The 20,708-nt window shown below is 44.4% G+C and overlaps 1 protein-coding gene across 1 annotated transcript in view; it reads left to right on the forward strand.

Annotated features, from left to right (window-relative positions):
• The first annotated feature begins 3,166 nt into the window (after nt 1-3,166).
• Nucleotides 3,167-20,708, forward strand: part of LOC134608036 (intraflagellar transport protein 70A) — a 62,264-nt gene continuing 44,722 nt past the window's right edge. The window contains exons 1-6 of the mRNA XM_063450665.1: nt 3,167-3,260; nt 4,902-4,967; nt 7,555-7,764; nt 9,591-9,647; nt 11,217-11,352; nt 13,110-13,214. Of these exons, the coding sequence (XP_063306735.1) occupies nt 3,207-3,260; nt 4,902-4,967; nt 7,555-7,764; nt 9,591-9,647; nt 11,217-11,352; nt 13,110-13,214 (628 nt within the window). The 5' untranslated portion in view covers nt 3,167-3,206. The remainder of the gene's footprint in view (nt 3,261-4,901; nt 4,968-7,554; nt 7,765-9,590; nt 9,648-11,216; nt 11,353-13,109; nt 13,215-20,708) is intronic.

The following is a 20,708-nucleotide window of genomic DNA, read 5'->3' on the forward strand; positions in this document are numbered from 1 at the left end:
TTAACTTCCATTCCTCTCTCTTTAAAGGGGCACTATAGTCACCAGTGCAACTACATGCAGTGGCGTACACACAACCCATGGTGCCCCGGTGCTTACTCTGCGCGGGCTGGGGCCGCAACACATGGCGGCGGGCACCTGGTCGCAGGGCTGCGACCCATGCGACCGCGGTATGTTAGCCAGTGCATGCATAAACACATACACTTAAAGGACCACTACAGACACCCAGATCACATCAGCTCAATGAAGTGGTCTGGGTGCCAGGTCCCTCTAGTTTTAACCCTGCAGCTGAAAACATAGCAGTTTCAGAGAAACTGCTATGTTTCACTGAGGGTTAATCCAGCCTCTAGTGGCTGTCTCATTGACAGCCGCTAGAGGATTTTCTGCGATTCTCACTGTGAAAATCACAGTGAGAAGACGCTGAACGTCCATAGGAAAGCATTGAGTAATGCTTTCCTATGGGCGGTTTGAATGCGCGCGTGGCTCTTGCCACGCATGCGCATTCGGAGCTGAGAGGCGGATCAAGGCGGAGAGATCCCCAGCGCCAAGTGAGTCCGGCGCTGGAGAAAGGTAAGTGCTTAAGACACACACACACTCTCTCATGAACAGACGCACACATTTACTGACAGACACACACTCAGTGACAGACATACATACACACTCACTGACAGACACACACTCACTATCAGACGCACACAAACATACTCAGTAACAGACACACTCTAACACTAACACACACTCTAACACTAACACACACACACTAACACACTCACACACACACACACTAACATACACTCACACACACACACTAACACACACTCACACATTTTTTTTTTTATTATTTTTAATTTAATCCCCCCAGCCTCCTTACCTGTGGGAGAGCTTAGGGGATTCCCTGGGGTCCAGTGGTGTTGCTGGCCCTACTGTCACCCGGCTGGCGGGCGCGCGAGGGAGCACTCTCCCTGGCTTAGTGCTTCCTCTTCAGCTCCTTCGCACGCACGTCATCTTCCAGCTCCGGCATCAGTACGGTGCGCGAGGGAGCTGAAGAGAAAGCACTCAGCCAGGGAGAGTGCTCCCTCGCGCGCCCGCCCGCCAGCCAGCCGGGTGACAGCAGGGCCAGCCCCTGAGGTGGCCGGCTCCTGGACCCCCCAGGAGAAGAGGCTGGCCCAGTGACATACATACCTGGGACGCAGGGCGGCCGGGCCCCCTGGTGGGCCGGGCCCGGTCGCAGCCGCAACCCCTGCGACCCCGGTATGTACGCCACTGACTACATGTATTCCTGACCCTATAGTGTTAACACGACCATCTAGCCCCCCTGGGCCCCTCATGCCTCCATAAATATAATAAAAATCTTACTGTATTCAAGCCAGAAGCTGTAAATCTGCATGCTGTTAGACTCAGGAAAAACAAGCAGTATGCTGACATGTGATAGCCTGATTCAATCACAGTGCTTCCCCATAGGATTGGCTGAGACTGACAAGGAGGCAGATCAGGGATAGAGCCAGCATGATTCAAACACAGCCCTGGCCAATAAGCATATCCTCATAGAGATGAATTGAATCAGTGAATCTCTATGAGGAAAGTTCAGTGTCTGCATGCAGTGGGAGGATATACTGAATCACAGGATGCTCGTGCACAGCAGATCTGAGTGGATGGAGGCATATTATGCCTCCATCAACTCAGAAGTCCCTCTGGTTCACTCTGAGTGACTGCAACTGGAGGTGTTCCTAGCTTTCAATGTAAACACTGTATTTTCTCAGAAAATACAGCGTTTACATGAGAAAGGCTGCAGGGAGCTATAGTTCTCTATAGTTGTTCAGGTAACTATAGTGTCCCTTTAATTATTCAAGGCAAGCATTTATTGTCTCCATAATATGGATGTCAAAGGAACACTCCAAACACCATAACCTCTACAGACTTACCTCGAGTCCACCATGTGCCGGTCGCAGCCTCCTGAGCTAAACCCTGGAGACGACTCATTGGCTGATAGTGCCGGCTGGGCACTGTGGCTGTCCCTTTGTGTGATAGAAACCGATCATCTTCCTTGGAGCTAAAGGATGCCTCCTTCCTCAGTCACATTGATAATGCATTTAATATATCGCCATTATTAAAGGAACACTGCAGTCACCATAACCACTACACTGTAATGATAATGGTACCAGCAGTGCCCTGTCACCTGTTCTTTCCAGGGGTCTACTGGGTGATGGTCACTTCCACCAGCAAGCACTGGAAGCTCCTGCTATGAGCTTACATTAGCTGTCCTGAACTAAGCCCTGCAGTGCTGAACCCTCTTATTGCTGAGAACGTCATCTTATCGCTCTCAGCCAATGAGCTAAGCAATGCACCGTCTGACATAGTGCTTCTGGCTCTCATATAGGCAGTGACCCCATGTAAGAAGTCTAATTGATGTAGTGATTATGGTGCTTGGAGTTTTTTTTTAATGGTAAATTGTGTCCAACTTGGATTAAATAAACTGGCAATGAGTGCTGGACTGATTATCCACTAACCCTCTCAATATAATGCAGTGGCTTATACTCAATCTTCAGTTTCTTTAAAATCATTCCTAATTGGTTTGATATTAAATGGCACTAAGTGACTCTTCTGACTAAAGTGAATTTAAAATTCTAGAAACTAGAAAAAGCTATATATTTTTTTTCCACTACTGCAAATTTAGCCTAAAATGTGACATTCACATTTCACTCACATAAATTCCCTCTTTAGTACTTACAGCTTAGACTATAAAAGGACTGTCCATAAAACCACACATGCCAAGGATTGATGAGAGATATATATATATACATATATATATATTTTATTTTTTATACAGCTTAGGCCAAAATAACAATAGTCTCCCATCACTATTTTGGCTATTTTGCCTTAATATGAGCTATTAAATGTCTCCACATGCATTGAAATCTAGGAAAGGTGAAGTTCTGTTTTGACATCCGGATTGGTTGTCAAGACCAGTAGTAACATGAGTCGTACAGCGATCATACTGTGTGAGTTTATCCGTGTACGTTGTACAATAAAGTTGTTAAAAAAAAAAAAAAAAGAGCGACAGCATCCTAAGGCGTTCTAGTGAGCAGTATGGCGCCCGGATGCACGGAAAAGGCGTGGCTTAATATGACAGTATCCGTCTCGGTTACTATGGTAACTGCTAAGCGGCCTTAGTTACAGCAGACGTATAGCGGAGCGGTTATTTTATCAACATGGCTGCTTTGCAGATCAAGGATGGGGAGTACACGGCCACCATCTACAGACTGGTGAGCTCTCATTTAATATAGTGGGAGGGGGATTGGATTGGCTGGCTCGGTGTAAATGCAGAGTTTATCTGTGAAATAAAGAACAGACCTGACGGTGGTTTTCTGGCTGCCTGATCAGGGAGGGACAGACCCCAATCTTGTATAGGGGGATCATTAAAGGTGCACTATAGTTACCAGATCACGTGATCTTATTGAGTTGGTCCTGGTTCACTGTCCCCCTGCCCATTCCTCCTGCAATGTAAAGTACTGCAGGTTTGGAGAAACGGCAGCGTTCACATTGCAGGACTAGCACAGCTTCTAGAGGCATTTCCTGGATTGTTTTGCAGCTTGTGATTATACTTTTTATTGAACCTAAATGCAATAAAACCAAAACATTTAGATAGTGAATATTGGTCAGTATGGTTTTTTTTTACATGTTTTTTCACTGAACGGAAATCGCTATGTTATATGTTTTCAGCTCAGCTTTATAGGTCTAAAATGTGAATTCACACCAATCATACTTTAGTTATCCTTGTCAGGCTTTTTTTTTTGAGTTTTAAATACAAATTCTTAAATGCAAATGCAAGAAATGCATGACATATATGGGGGTTATTCAACGAACACCTAATGCAGTTAGTTGTAAACCGGATTGCAAAATATAGACCAGGAATGGCTTATTAGGAGATATTTGCAGCTCCTCTACAATCACAGTTTGGCTATTTTAACTTAAAGTTTGCAATTCATTTTTTCAGTTTGCTGTTTAGCAAAGAAACCCCTATATTTTTTATTTAAATAGTGAAACTGCACCTGTACCTGGCATCATTGTCCGACAATAAGGGAAGATTTTAGTGTTAGGAATGCAAAGATGTATTTCTGCCCACACCCCACCCCCACGTCCATCCATGAAAGGGTTAAAAAAAACTTTCATTCATTTACCTGATTCTGGTGCCGAGCTCCTCCGCCCCCACGGCAGCCTATGAGGGGATTTAATGTGCATGCGCGGTGAGTGCGCAATAGGCCTTTCACATAGGAAAGCATTGAATCAAGACATCCAACAGGGTCAGTCTTAGAGTTTCTCTAAAACTGCAGTGTTTTACATTGCAGGGCTAAGGGGGACAGGGACACTGCACCCAGACCACTTCAATGAGATGACGTGGTCAAGGTGCCTATACTGTCAATTTAAATGAAATATAATTGATAACACAAAATATTGCTTGTAGAAAAAAAAATGGTGGTATAGAAAAAGGTGTTTTTTAGAGGCATGTGATGGCATATTACCATGGACTTAGATTTTGATTTTACAAGGATATGATGGTATTCAGTAAAAGGGTGACCCAGTTAATCTAACCAAGCAAAACTTAATCTTGTCAACTAATGTTAATGTAACTGAATGGAGGTCATTTAAACACATTTAACACATTTTGCTGGTAGTTGTACTCCCAACACCACCTCTAAGTAGATCAATCAAGTAGAATGATTTTTTCCATGTTTAGTCAATAATGGGATGATAATACTTATTGGCCAATACCAATACTGCCTTACATTCTGCTCTAAAATGGTCATGTCATCCTCAGAGTGCACCACAATGATACAGTTTTAAATTTATATGATTTCATAACTTGCTTGATAGCATATACTATGATCAACATTTTTGTTCTGCAGATAAAAGAAGGAAGATATGGTGAAGCAATCCAAATACTTAGTCATGAACTTCAGAAACAGTACAGGGTAATTAAATGTTATTCAGTTGTTCTGGATTAAATTATCGAGATTGTCTACCTGTTTGTCTCTGTCTTTTGTTTAGTAATCTCTTTTTAAATCTCCACACAAAGATCTTAGATATACGCTTTCCAGAAGCCTAACTACTACTATTGCAGTCATTATTGTGCTTGGAGTGTTCCTTTAAACAGTATGACCGCTTACCGTCAAGTCACCTCAGGTGGCTCCTTGCGCCATAACTATTACATTGCACTGAGGTGGTTATGGTTCTTAGAGTTTCCCTTAAATCCTATTAAATAGGAATTTGTGGATGTAGGCAGGATTGGCTTCCTGCTCAAGATATTTGCAAAGATTGATAACTTAAAGGGACACTTCAGGAACCCAGACCACTTCTGCCCATTGGAGTGGTCTGGGTGCCAACTCCCACTACTCCTAACCCTGCAAGTGTAATTATTGCAGTTTTTTATAAACTGCAATAATTACCTTGCAGGGTTAACTCCACCTCTAGTGGCTGTCTATTAGACAGCCACTAGAGGTCACTTCCTGCTCTATAGCACAGGAAACCTGTGCTAGAGCGTCGCTGGACGTCCTCACGCTGTGCGAGGACCTCCAGCGTCGCTCAAATCCCCATAGGAAAGTATTGAAATTATTTTTCAATGCTTTCCTATGGGGAGCGCTAATGCGCATGCGCGGCCTTGCCGCGCATGCGCATTAGGTCTCCTCGGCTGGTGGGCGGGATCAGTCTCGCCCACCGGCCGGCGCAATGGAGAGGAGGAGCGGCGAGGGACATCGCCGTTGCCTCAGGTAAGTGACTGAAGGGGTTTTCACCCCTTCAGTACCTGGGGATTGGGGGGTGGGAGGGAGAGGGACCCTCCAGTGCCAGGAAAACGGATTGTTTTCCTGGCACTGGAGATTCCCTTTAACGAAAAGAGAAGCATTGGCTGGAATGTGGGAGATATTAGCCTATGACATTAATCGATTAATGCAAACAACAACAAAACAAACAGAAGAATACATCCACACAGCAGAAACACTAAATGAAGTCTCAATTTACAGCCAGCTATCCAGTATATCCAAAGTTAATTCTGAAACTCTGAAAATTTGCATATTATTTGTGTCAATTCAATAATAATTCAGCTTTTGGTTTTTTTATTTCTTCTTTTAAATTGTAGTAAAATTAGTGTTAATAATTCTACTGAATTTGTTTGTGCCTCTTTTTAGCCTTTAATAAACTACTTATCTCATCATCTTGCATGAGGTGATTTTTTACCTAATGTTGTTGTGAAGAAAAGATCCTTTTAATTTTAGAGTTTTATGGCCATTCGTGACCATTCGTGGCTCATTATCTACAAAGGGAACTGTGGATTGAGCGCTCTCTCTGGGTGGCCGCCGTTCGTATAGCCGAACGCCACGTGTGAGAGAAAATGGTGCCATCTTGTTTGCACGAAAGGAGGCATCGGGACTTGGTCGTCGAGTGTCTGGAACTAAAATCGGACACTTGACTTCCGGAATACTGGTAAAAACATATGAACGCCTGCTTCCTTTTCTCGAACAGCTAGGAGAGCGCTGTTCGGTAGTTTTGTTCCCACGATCAAGGGGAACAATCGCTCCTATGAGCCAGGGGGCTCAGTTTGTCCTTTTGTTTGTTTATTTGACTTTTTTTTTCTTCGAAATAGACCGACCACACAGCCTAAACACATGGAACTGTTTCTGGCAGGAGCCTCGTGTGCGATCGGTAAAATGGGACTTCCATAGAATTCGAAAACCCCTGAACTGATCTGGGTGATTTTTCGATATGTTGGTCACCCAGATCAGGGCCATCAGGGGATATTTATTATACTATGTGTTTTAGGGTACTTTTTCAAGTTTTGGGGAAAATATGTTTTTTCTGCCTGGAGATAACTGGGTTATCTTTTAGCTGACTCAGTTATCTCACAGGCAGAGAGGAGGGGATTGTCTGTTTACAGTGGGAGTTTTCATCTTTGTCACTGAACTATTATTGGTTGTAACCTTTGTGTCCCTGTGCCCCACAAGGTCCATGTGGAAGGTTCCCTTGCATGGGGACTTGCATAAAATCCTGTGTGGCATCAATAAAGATTCATTCATGTTGTACCCTTCATGAAGTCTAGGCTCATGTTTGGGTAGCTATCTACTTGCTGGGGAGAAACTACTTGGATGTTGCATTTGTCTGGAACTATTCCAATCTACACCCGAACTGCAACTATAGTCACTAAGGCTTAGCAGTTCGGGAGGAATAGGTGAACAAGGTACTTAAGATACCAGCTTTCGTAAGAGTTGTATTGATATTTATTGATCTTAAAGCAACACTCCAAGAAGTCAAACCGTTTTTGAACAATTGCAGGTCTTCTCTCAGGAGAGCTAAAGAAAGTTCATGCTAAGGAACTTCCGGTTCTCTAGCATCGATAGTAGAGATGGAGAGTGGTGACTAGCCGACTTCAGGTAAGAAGTCAAACGGTTCAAAACGGTTTTACTCCTTACTAGCTGTAGTGGTTATGGTGACTGGATTGTTTCTTAATAGTGAATGTATATCCGGTGCTGAAAACAACCTAACGTTCTGTTACATATGTCTTCTTAGTCAAGAGCTGGCTTGTCTCTTCTGGGCTATTGTTATTATCAAATGCAAGACTTTGTCAATGCTGCAGACTGCTATGAGCAACTTATTCAAATAAGCCCAGAAGTAGAAGAATACAAACAATATTATGCACAGTCTCTATACAAGGCATGTATGTATCCAGAAGCCATGAAAGCAACATTTCTTTTGGAAAGCCCTGAATACCAAAGCAAGGTAAATAATTTAATATAATACTTTTCTACATGCTTATATTGACATGTTGTTAAAATGTGTCAAAGTTGTAATCATGTAAGTTCTTATAATGCAATCTGTATACAGATTTAGTTTTTTTTAGACAACAATGAACTCATTTACTGCAAATACAGAAGTATATTGTAGAACAGAGATTGAATCACACGTTTTTCTTACACTGAATGTTGTATTTTTAAATCGTCTTATCACTCAGGAGACAGAAAACTATGGTGGCTGTGAATAAAATCTGAAAAGTGCTGCAAACATGGAAATCACCAGTGTAATGTTCCTGCTGGTTAAACTGGTTTTCATGGCGACTGCATCCACTTGTAGTAGTCTAGATCCCTTTTCAGAATATGACACTGTATATGTATAAAAAAAATCTCACAAAAGTGAGTACACCCCTCACATTTTTGTAAATATTTTATTATATCTTTTCATGTGACAACACTGAAGAAATGGCACTCTGCTACAATGTAAAGTAGTAAGTGTACAGCCTGTATAACAGTGTAAATTGGCTGTCCTCTCAAAATAACTCCACACAGCCATTAATGTCTAAATCGTTGGCAACAAAAGTGAGTACACCCCTAAGTGGAAATGTCCAAATTGGGTCCAAAGTGTCAATATTTTGCGTGGCAACCATTATTTTTCAGCACTGCCTTAACCCTCATCGGCATGGAGTTCACCAGAGTTTTACAGGTTGCCACTGGAGTCCTCTTCCACTCCTCCATGACGACATCACGGAGCTGGTGGATGTTAGAGACCTTGCGCTCCCCCACCTTCCGTTTGAGGATGCCCCACAGATGCTTAATAGGGCTTAGGTCTGGAGACATGCTTGGCCAGTCCATCACCTTTACCTTCAGATTCTTTAGCAAGGCAGTGGTCGTCTTGAAGGTGTGTTTGGGGTCGTTATCATGTTGGAATAGTGTGCTTCGGCCCAGTCTCCGAAGGGAGGGGATCATGCTCTGCTTCAGTATGTCACAGTACATGTTGGCATTCATGGTTCCCTCAATGTCTTCAGTAAACTGTCTGCGGGCTTTCTTGTGCATTATCTTTAGAAGAGGCTTCCTTCTGGGACTACCGCCATGCAGACCAATTTGATGCAGCGTATGGTCTGAGCACTGACAGGCTAACCCCCACCCCTTCAACCTCTGCTGCAATGCTGGCAGCACTTATACGTCTTTTTCCCCAAAACAACCTCTGGATATGACGCTGAGCACGTGCACTCAACTTCTTTGGTCGACCATGACAAGGCCTGTTCTGAGTTGAACTTGTCCTGTGAAACCGCTGTATGGTCTTGCCCACCGTGCTGCAGCTCAGTTTCAGGGTCTTGGCAACCTTCTTATTGCCCAGGCCATCTTTATGTAGAGCAACAATTCTTTTTTTCAAATCCTCAGGGAGTTCTTTGCCATGAGGTGCCATGTTGAACTTCCAGTGACCAGTATGAGAGAGTGTGAGAGCGATAACACCAAATTTAACACACCTGCTCCCCATTCCCACCTGAGACCTTGTAACACTAACAAGTCACATGACCCTGGGGAGGGAAAATGGCTAATCTGGCCCAATTTGGACATTTCCACTTTTGTTGCCAACGGTTTAGACATTAACATACTAGAAGTGGTATATATCATTATAATTATTATCCTGTCCAATTTGAGATGGAAGAAGCCATCCTGAGAGTAGTGCTGCCATGGCGCATCAATAGGAAAGAAACATTTTGGGAAGTATGAAGTAATATTCCACTTATTCATGACGTTTTAAAATTTTTCTTTAATTACTATTTCTTTTTGGTTTTGGCTAAATTTTAGGTGCTGAAATTACAAGCTTCTATTAAATACGGGGAAGAAGACCTTTCAGGAGCTAAGGTAAAGGGGCAATCTTCTGTAGAAATGTCTGCTTTCCCAACACTTAACTCATTGCACTAAAATGTAAATGTTATTTTTAACATTACTAGTGGTTCTGTAATTCATTTAATCTTGACATACATTTGAACTTTTAGACATTCTGCTTTTTATGAGTGCTTTTTTTTCATTACCATCACTGAAATGTCCATATCAATTGAATGAGAAACCATCAGAAATTATGAAATAATGGCCAGACATTGATCCATTTAATTGCTGAGGACTTTGGAAAACCAAGACTGGTCCTTTTGATGATAACCTGTTGTCCCATTCTCTCCAATTTGAGTTTGCACATTCACCCCTTACCATGTATACCCTATCAATGCCACCATTCCTAATACACTTACTTTATTTCCCTTTTTCCTTGTACTCGTGTTTTTCTTTCCTTTATGTAATTCAGTACAGGCTATACAGTTTGTTTTCCATTCTCCTTTTTTATGCTTGTGTCTCTCCCTCGAGGCATTTTTAATCCCTTTGCTCCCCCTTCTTCATCCATATTCTATTCCTCTCTTTGGCTTCTTTTCTTTTTTTTTGTTTATTTCATCAGGTGTTTTGTCTTTTTCCTCTAGCTCCACTCTAATTTGTATATACTTTTTCACTTCATTTTCTCTCTCTCTCGATCGAAACTTCAGCTCATGTCTCCTCTATATCTTCTCCCTTAACTCCTTTAACCTCTAACCATTTATTATGTCTTGCTCTATGCATAAAGCACCCCCAACAGCTCATCTTTTTTTCTTTTTTTATTCTGCGTTTCCCTCTGCTCTTGATGATCTAGGGTAGAAGAAACTTGTATGATGATTTTCTATTGCTCAAATATATTACTGCTCCCATTACTACAGCATCTTTTACAATAGTGGAAGCTGAGCTGGGAAATTTGTACTACGTCATCCCTCCCTGCCATCTATAAGAGGAGTATTCCTCCTACCCAGTAATATGTATATCTGCTCAATTTTTCTTTTTTAGAGGTGTGATAGCATATCATTTTGCACAAATGATTCACATCCCTTTCATGTTAAAAATATTTTTAAAATGCAAACATAAATTCAATGCAATTAGTGTATTAATCTTTTAAAAATACACTTTTTTTTTACAAGTTAACATTTAAGAGTTGACGATTTCTGGATAATATGTAGAAATGTACCCCACCTCCCAAAATTCTCACATCCAACATGACTTTCCTGGTTCATGACCCTTGTCCTGCTGTCCTGGGTTTTTACTACATTTGCAACTGCACATGGCCCTGGATAGGGATTTCTGCCCTGTCAACTGTCAAGAGTGACTCAGCAGCATTCTGTCCAATCCATGCCTGTTTGAATTTGTGGCAAAAAGATCATGTCAACTGTACATTGAACTCTGGGTTTACATATCTCCTTTGCAGTCATGTCTTCTAAGTTCTACCTCACACCCGCACATTGAAACATTTGCTTACTCTCATCATCATGCCCAAATTCTGGGAGGTTTATAATGTATGCTCAAACATACAGGCTCAGTAAAGAGTAATTTACAGTTTTGCTATTTCCTTTCTCATTTCAGAGCTTAGTAGAACAGATACCTTCAGATGATCCAGACAGTGAGATTAACATGGGATGCTTATTGTACAAGGAAGGACAATTCGAAGAAGCTTGCAAAAAATTCATCACTGTAATGCAAGTCACTGGCTACAAACAAGGTCTGATCACTAAACTGTATGTTGTAATAGGTTGTCATTTGTCAATATAATAACAAAATAATTATATGAACGTACACAATATTAATTATATGCACATGCTTTCACAAATGTCCAAGTATATCTTGAGTGAAAACGAAAACAACAGCGCTCTGAAAAATTGTTTTTATTACAATAAACAAAAATATACTTGCTGTGCAATATAGAGGAAGCATCACCAAACTTATTTTGGATATATAATCGGAGTGCATTTGTTGGCATTCTTTTTATTTTACTTTATTATTATTATTTTTTTTTTTTTATAAAGAATAGTCAGGGTTCTTCCATTTAGAATGCTGTAGGTGTGTGGGATTTTTTAGGTATTGTTTTTATTACCAACCTAAAGAAAAACTCCTATAGCATTTCTGCTTGCTGAAGTACTTTGGGAATTAACAGAGATTTTCCCCTTTCTCACTTCATAAAAGTATTGATTTCAAGCGATATCTGCAATAGGAATGGTGCTCTGACTGCATTGCTGCCTAGTACAAAGCGGAAGTAATGCTTCTCTATAAGACGCATTCAGATGCATCTCTGCATGCACCCTGCCTCGCAATGATTTCCCATGAAAAGCATTGGATTACCTGGGCGAATATTAGTAGTGGTGAGACCCTTTTGCTACTGGCAGCAGGTGGAATTATTAAGTTTATTAAAAATGTTTCTGTTTTTAACTTCCTTTAATCCTTTATGTATTTGAAGGTTTTTGCTGTTTCCACACTCCCTTTATGTTTTATACATATTGTGAAGCTTTTTCTGTTACTGAAAAATGTATATTGTAATTTTCCTACTGCTTGCTTATGCTTAAAGGAACACTATAGTGTCAGGAACACAAACATGTATTCCTGACACTACAGTGTTAAAAAACAGTTAACCAATTTTAGGTGGCTGCCCCCCTTTATCCCTGGGGCCAGCTACCTAAAATTGGTAAACTGGTTTTATTCCAGCGCTGCGTGGGTCTGCTGCGATTGACTCTGCCCCCACCCATCCACACCTCCTTGGCTGAGATAATCAAATTAGATGACCTCAACCTATCCAATGAAACGCATTGGAAGGCTATTGCGCATGCGGAGCAAAACGCAGCGCCGATAAGCACATCCTCATAGAGATACATTGAATCAATTAATCTCTCTGAGAAATGTTCAGTGCCTCCATGCAGAGCATGAAGACATTGAATATCAGTGCTGATTTAGGAAGCCCCTCTAGTGGTCGTATAAGTGACTGCCACTAGAGGTGTTTCTAGGCAGCAATGTAAGCACTGCCTTTTTTCTAAACTAGCAGTGTTTACATTAAAATTCCTGCGGGATTGACTATACTCACCAGAACAACTACATTATAGCCATTCTTTTTAGGTAGTGTTTACATTTTCATTTATCGGAAAGTTACATTGATAATTTTGATGCCATATGTATTCAGAATACACAGGACACTCTTGCTTGATGCAGGCTGTTTACAGAACAACAGTTTGTGCTTTCTATGTCCCATTTAGGTGTGGCAGTGAAATAGACAGATGTTACTGTATTATAGCTTATACTAAAAACTATCAGGACAGCAATTCTGCAGAGAGATTCCTCATTGCAGAATTCAATGTTATTTTATGTACCTCTTTGTAGCGTGCAAATACATAATGTTGTCTTTTAAATGTTTGTTCAGCAGTTTTATGTATTTATAATTTTGTGGAATTGTATTTATAATGCAGCTGTTTCCTCTATTTCTTGCTTTTACAGATTTATCTTATAACATTGCCTTGTGTTACTATAGTATGAAGCAGTATGCACTTGCTTTAAAGCACATTGCAGATATAATTGAACGTGGAATAAGAGAACATCCAGGTAAGTTCTAATTATAAAAGAAATGTATTCACAAGATTTAAACTGACAATTATATTATAGATGAATATTAGGTTGTCTTAAAATCCTACTTTACAAGAACTTGTAATCGTTTATTTTAAGCTATATAAATGATGTATAACTTATTTCAACCACGGTTCTATTTACTACCCTCCAGATGCAAAGATAATTCCTAGCAAATTTCAGGTATGCCCAGCCTTAAAGAAACATTCCCAGCCAGCACGATAGCACTATAGTTGTTATGGTGCTAGGAGTGCCCTGATTTACCCCGTTCCCTGTTTGTTTTGCAACTTACTTGTTGGGCACACTTGAGAGCTTGAAATTCTCTACTCTGAGCGATCAGATGATACTCTTAGGCAATTAACTGGCTCTGCATGGCAGGGCTTTGCTTAGGACAGCTATGGAAGCTCTGTGCATAGCTTGGCAGTCCTGGCATCATAACAACCACAGCTTGCTATAGTGGTTATGGTGCTAGGAGTGTTCTGTAACGAACCGCCTGTACCCAGTGTGGTACGTTCGTCTGAAGCTCTCCCGAATTCCTGCAAGGTTTGTGTGAATATAGCTCTCTCTCTATCGCATACCTAAACCAGTCGAGACTTGGTTTATTATGGCCAAGTTGCCTGTTTATATACACAGACCCCCAGCATTGGGGTCTCCAGCAAAAACATAGGTAAGCCCGCCCAGGTGTCTGTGTCTGGGAGATAAGTGAGTTTGCTTTTGCTTAAACTATTTATATCCCAGGCACTCGAGGTAAGGTACATAACACATAAATCACCCCAAAACACATACAATATAGCCTGGATCGGAGCACCCAAGTTGTCCAAATAGCGCTCAGATCCATGTAGTAATGCTGAATAACTACCGGTGTAAAGTTTTTACTGACCGCACACGTGGCTGCTGCCCAAAATAGTTCCATAAGAAAAGATGTAATGGCCAGTCAATTTTTGGGAGTTCCTATATGAATACAAACGAATGTTTACCCTGGCTCGTGGGGAGCAGGGCCGGACTGGGAAAAAAATTAGGCCCGGGCATTTTTCAATCAGAGCGGCCCCCTAAGTAGGGGGCGGGGCCAGAGAGGGTGTGTTTTGTCATCACTAATGACAAGCACGCCCCCCTCAAAGTGAGCATGTTGGTTCAATGCGCAGAGCCCCGCTAAAGAGCTCTAGCATTAGAAAAAGGCCCTGAATTTGTTCTGCGCAGCGCAAGCAAATTTAATAACATGCTTGCACTGAGTTGGCTTTTAAATTGTCTCTGGTGTCTCCACAAGTGGGATACCAGAGGACAAAAGGGCCAGGAAAGTGTATGGTGCATGTGTTTGTAGCCTGCTTGTGGGATTGCGTGTGTGTAGAGTGTGGTGTGGTATTGTGTAAATAGGTCAATTTCATTTGTGTTTGTGGTCTAATATGTGTGGCTAGGGGCTGTACAGAGTGTGTGTATATTAGGCATAGTGTTATAGGGGATGTAGCGAGTGTGTGCATACGGGCTGTAGTGTGTCTGTATAGGTGACGTAGTGTGTGTAAGGGTTGTAGAGAGGGTGTGTTTAGAGAATGTAGTATGTGTTTGCTGACAAGGAATGTATTGTGTGTTTAGGTGGTGCAGTGTGTGTGTGTGTGTAGGAGATCTAGTGTGTAAAGGACCCAGAGTGTGTATAGGAGATTGTGTGTGTGTAGAGGATTAAGAGTGCATATAGGGTAAGGGATCTAGCGTGTATCTGGAGTGTAATGTATGTAGTTGTGCTGTGTGAGGGGTGCTGTAGTGTGTGTGTGTGTGTGTGTATGGATGTATGTATGTATGCAGGGGCGGACTGACAACTTATAGGGCCCTCGGTCAATAGGAGATCAAGGGCCCCCCTCCTGGTGCAAGGTCTTTGTGCAGCTGTCATACAGATATGTGCGCGCTACCCAGCATGGCTGTGTGAGTCATGGCGTCCCCCAAACAGGGCCAGATATACTTTAAAGGGTTAATCCAACCAAAAACAGTGTTTTCATAAAACATTGTTTTTGAGTGGAGTACCCCTTAATAGCTTGCCTTACGCCCCCCCCCCCCCCTCATTAAAATAAAGACATAAAGCAAATTTAATTAAACACTTCCTCTGTGTTTGTTGGTGACATCACAAGCAGCATCCCCCACATGTTCAACCATACAAGCAGCCTCCAAACACATGTGTTTGGAGGCTACTTGTGTGGGATGCTGCTTGTGTTCCTGTATGTCAACATGTTGAATAAGAATTAATTGTTTGACTTGTTTTACTTATTGTACTGCGCTGCAGAATATGTTGGTGCTATATAAGTAATTGCAATAATTGCGTTTGTATGTATAAGGAGGATGTATGCAGTATTGCCATGCTGAGGATGCCTGTTGTGATGTTTGTGTGGGAATGCTGTTTGTGGGATTACGTGCATACAGTGAGGTTCCTTGTGGGTTTGTGTGTGTGTATGGAGCTGTTTGCAGTGTCGTATGTTAGTGGAGAGGGCTGGTTGTGTTGCAGAGAGTGTGTGGATAGGGGCTGTTGTGTGTGTGTGTGGGATAGGGGGTTTAGTAGGCAGCTGGCGGATACTTGGACTGTAGTGTATGTTTGTATGATACTAGAGGCTCTACTGTGTGGGGGAGATACAGAGGCTGCAGTATGTGTGTGGATAGTTACTGCAGTGCATGAAGAGGGATATGGGCTATAGTAGGTGCAGGGGGCATACGGACGGTGGGGGGATAGCGGCTGCAGTGGGAGCAGTGAGGGATAGGGGCTGTAGTGAGTGCAGGGAGGGATAGGGATGAGTGATGAGGACTGTAGTGGGTGCAGGAAGGCATAGGGGTGAGGTGGGTACAGGGAGAGAGAGAGGCTGAGGAGTGTACAAGAAGGCAAAGAGGCTGTGGTGGGTACAGGGAAGGATAGGAATGAGAGTGATAGGGCTGTAGTGGGTGAAGGGGGAGTGGGATCTGGGATGGTAAAGGGGCATAGGGGCTGTGGTGGGTGAAGGAGCATAGGGGCTCAGATGGATAAAGAGGGCAGAGGGGCTGTGAAAGGGGGCTCAGATGGATACAGGGGCATAGTGACTGGGATGGGTGAAGGGGGCACAGGTGGTGTTATGGGTGAAGGGGGCACAGGGCCTGGGATGGGTAAAGGGGGCACAGGGCCTGGGATGGGTAAAGGGGGCACAGGGGCTGGGATAGGAAAAGGTGGGCACAGGGGCTGGGATAGGAAAAGGTGGGTACAGGGGCTGGGATGGATAAAGGAGTACAGGGGCTGGGATGGATAAAGGGGGCACAGGGGCTGGGATGGGTGAAGGTGGCACAGGGGCTGGGTGAAAGGGGCACAGGGGCTGGGATGGGTAAAGGGAGCACAAGGGCTGGTATGGATGAAGGGGGCACAGGTGCTGGGCTGGGTGGGGGTGGCACTGGGGCTGGGATGGCTAAAGGGGCACAGGGGCTGGGATGGGTCAAAGGGGCAAAGGGGCTGGGATGGGTGAAAGGGGGCACAGGGTCTGGGATGGGTGAAAGGGGGCACAGGGCTGGGATGGGTGAAGGGGGGCACAGGGCTGGGATGGGTGAAGGGGGGCACAGGGCTGGGATGGGTGAAGGGGGCACAGGGGCTGGGATGGGTGAAGGGGGGCACTGGGGCTGGGCAAAGGGGGGCACAGGGCTGGGGTGGGTTAAGGGGGTACAGGTGCTGGGATGGGTGAAGGGGGTACAGGTGCTGGGATGGGTGAAGGGGGCACAGGGCTGGGATAGGTGAAGGGGGCACAGGGCTGGGATAGGTGAAGGGGGCACAGGGCTGGGATAGGTGAAAGGGGCACTGGGGCTGAGATGGGTGAAGGGGGCACTGGGTGGGTGAAGGGGGCACAGGACTGGGAAGGGTGAAGGGGGGCACAGGGCTGAGATGGGTGAAGGGGGCACTGGGTGGGTGAAGGGGGCACAGGACTGGGAAGGGTGAAGGGGGGCACAGGGCTGAGATGGGTGAAGGGGGCACTGGGTGGGTGAAGGGGGTACAGGTGCTGGGATGGGTGAAGGGGGGCACTGGGGCTGGTCTGGGTGAAGGGGGGCACAGGGCTGGGATGGGTGTAGGGGGCGCTGGGGTGGGTTAAGGGGGTACAGGTGCTGGGATGGGTGAAGGGGGCACAGGGCTGGGATAGATTAAAGGGGCACTGGGGCTGAGATGGGTGAAGGGGGCACTGGGTGGGTGAAGGGGGGCACAGGACTGGGAAGGGTGAAGGGGGCACAGGGCTGAGATGGGTGAAGGGGGCACAGGGCTGAGATGGGTGAAGGGGGGCACAGGGCTGAGATGGGTGAAGGGGGGCACAGGGCTGAGATGGGTGAAGGGGGGCACAGGGCTGAGATGGGTGAAGGGGGGCACAGGGCTGAGATGGGTGAAGGGGGCACAGGGCTGGGATGGGTGAAGGGGGCACAGAGCTGGGATGGGTGAAGGGGGCGCTGGGGTGGGTTAAGGGGGTACAGGTGCTGGGATGGGTGAAGGGGGCACAGGGCTGGGATGGGTGAAGGGGGCACAGGGCTGGGATGGGTGAAGGGGGCACAGGGCTGGGATAGGTGAAAGGGGCACTGGGGCTGAGATGGGTGAAGGGGGCACTGGGTGGGTGAAGGGGGGCACAGGGCTGAGATGGGTGAAGGGGGGCACAGGGCTGGGATGGGTGAAGGGGGATATTAGCTTTAAAAGAAATAATATTTACTTACCTGCTGTCTGCCAGGGTTCAGCAGATTCTGCAGGACAGGAAGTGATGTAACTTCCCCTCTTTCGGCCCCGCCTCTTCCCCTCACACGGGGCTCCGCAGACATTGCATGGAGGAGACCTGGCAGGAGCAGCAGGATCACTGCCAGGTCTCAGAAGGTGGGAGTGGAGGGGGGAAACAGAGAGGTATAGGAAGCAGGAGCAACCTATCCCTAGAATATGTTTGTTTCTGGCTGGGGAGATCTGTGATCTGATCTCTCCAGCCAGAGCATGGCTGTGCAACCTGCCGGGCCCCTGACTGCCTCGGGCCCTCGGTCCATGACCGATCTGCCCGAGTGGTCAGTCCGCCCCTGTATGTATGTATGTATGTATGTATGTATATATATATATATATATATATATATATATATATATATATATATATATATATATATATATATGGAAGTATTGTGTGTGAGGGTGTTTTTATCTGCCGTCACATTCTAGGTTTCTAATTTTCCTTGTCTTTTAACTCACTGAGGGTTATTTTATATATTATATAAATGTGTGCGCTGTGTGTCTGGGGGTGCTGTGGGGGGGGTTCCGTGCTGCCATGCTTCCTTCCCTGGTGGTCCAGTGGTGAGAGTGAGTTCAACCGCGGCAACGCTCAGACCTCGCGAGAGGACCCGGCGGAGCTGCTGGCTAGAGCTCCGCCGGTCCTCTCCTCCCTCCCACGCCGGCGGCCGCATCTTAGTGTCTCTGGGCCGGTGAGGGAGATCTTTGATCTCCCCACCGGCCCCCCAGGGAGGCACTATGCAGGGCCGGCACACTGATAGCGCTGGCCCTGCAGGGGCTGGCAGGGGAGATTCTGTGATCTCCCCTGCCGGCTTCGGCCCCACGGCCATCGCGGCCCACCGGGCGTTTGCCCGGTATGCCCGATGGCCAGTCCGGGCCTGGTGGGGAGCGAATGTTCCCCTCATTCAGGAGTGTCTTTTCCCTGAACAGCGGTCTCTGCTTTACCTAGGGTTCGCGAGGTAAGGCGTCCAACTTAGAGTTCCACACACTTGACAACCAAGTACTGCTGTCTGCACAAAATGGCCGCCATTTACTAGAGCACATATGTTCGGTTATACAAATGGCGGCCATCCAGAGAGACCACTTAAGTTAGTGGTTTCTTTGACGTTAACGAGCCAGGGGGGTGGTTGGTGTTCGGTTGTTTGAAAGTACCGAACTAGGGGAAATATATTGGATTTTATAAAATGGGGAAAGTTCTTCACATGTTCCTTTAAGGCTGGCATGGCATCATGTGGGTGTAGTTACATAGGCCTTGACTTAATTTCCAAACAATTTAATATTGTTAGAAAAGTTTCCAAAATCCATGATTTAGCTGCAAAAATTATCATAGACTTTGCTGGGTACACCTGTAGATAAATTATTTGGAAACTTTTCTCACTGTGTTGGATCAGTTGAAAATGGTCTCTCTTTAATAAGCTTTCCATTTTGTACAACAAGTTGGATATTAGGAAATGTGCAAGGGATAGTTTAAACAGGAGTAACGACTAGGAGGAAAAAGGCTGATAGAGGGGGGAAATGTAGGGAAATATGGGGAACAAAAAGAACAAGGATAAAGAGAGAATAAAAACAGAAAGAAACGAAGACTGAACAAATGGAGAAAGGATGCAGAAATATTTGGACCTCAAAGACTTCCTTTAACTCTGACTTGTCTGAATGGAACTAGGATGGAACTTTGCCTAGGTGTTCATACAGAGCTATCTCATAAAAATATATGATGAGGCCAGTGATTGCCTTGGGCCTTCAGGTACCCTGTGCAAAATGTAGTAATGCTCCTCTCCTATCATTGCTTATCATTGGTTATTTATTGTAAATTTGTAATACATCATGTAAACATACACTTTCTTTGTTGAGGGCTTACAAAATGAGGAAGTAGCTAAAAAATATCAGTCAATTCTAGTTTTTTCATTACTTCAAAACAGAGTGCTGAGCATATCCCATAAATCTCTGGCCAGCAGGGGTTTGAGTGGTTTGTGTAGTTCAACAATTGTCAGCAGTTTTGCTTATCAGATTGAGGGGTGTCCTCCGTTCATCAATGGTAAATTAATCTGGGAGAGGAGCTGGTGGGTACTGTTTTTTAGAGATGTGGGCAGCCGTCGCTAAGGGTTCTGTCTCTAAGATACAAATGTATAATATTTTGTCTAAATGACACTACCCCAGTGCAATTGTATTTCATGGGCATAACTCCTATCGACCTCTGTTGGAGAGGCTGTGTGCACCAAGGGTCATATATTCACATATGGTAGGGCTAGTGGAGGGAGATAGGGGATCTCTTAAGTGTGGTTTTATTCCTGTGCTTTTATTCCTTCCCATCATTATATAATGGACAAACTCAGTGTTGATGACTTGCTCCCATCCTTCCTTAAAGTGACACTGTCATGCCACACTTACCTTTGTCCTATTGTTTCCTCTTCCCTTCCTCTCTCAAAATCTGTTCTTTTCTTCCTATCTGATTTAGTTTTCTTTAAAATATAAGATAAAGTAGTGACTACTTTTGTCTTATGTATTTTTCCTACGCTTGACCTTGACCAAAGGAGGAGTTTAAGTCCGCTCCATTTCCTGTGTCAAGGTGAAGGGTGAGTACTTTCCTTGACACAGGAAATAAAGCTGACTTAAACTCCTCCTTTGATCAAAGAAGGTCAAGCATAGGAAAACACACAAGACAAAGTAGTCTCTACTTTGTCTTATGTTTTAAAGAAAACTAGATCCGATAGAAAGAAAGGAAGAACATATTCTGATAGAGGAAG

Source organism: Pelobates fuscus, chromosome 4 (assembly GCF_036172605.1).
Source record: "Pelobates fuscus isolate aPelFus1 chromosome 4, aPelFus1.pri, whole genome shotgun sequence".
NCBI lineage: Eukaryota > Metazoa > Chordata > Amphibia > Anura > Pelobatidae > Pelobates > Pelobates fuscus.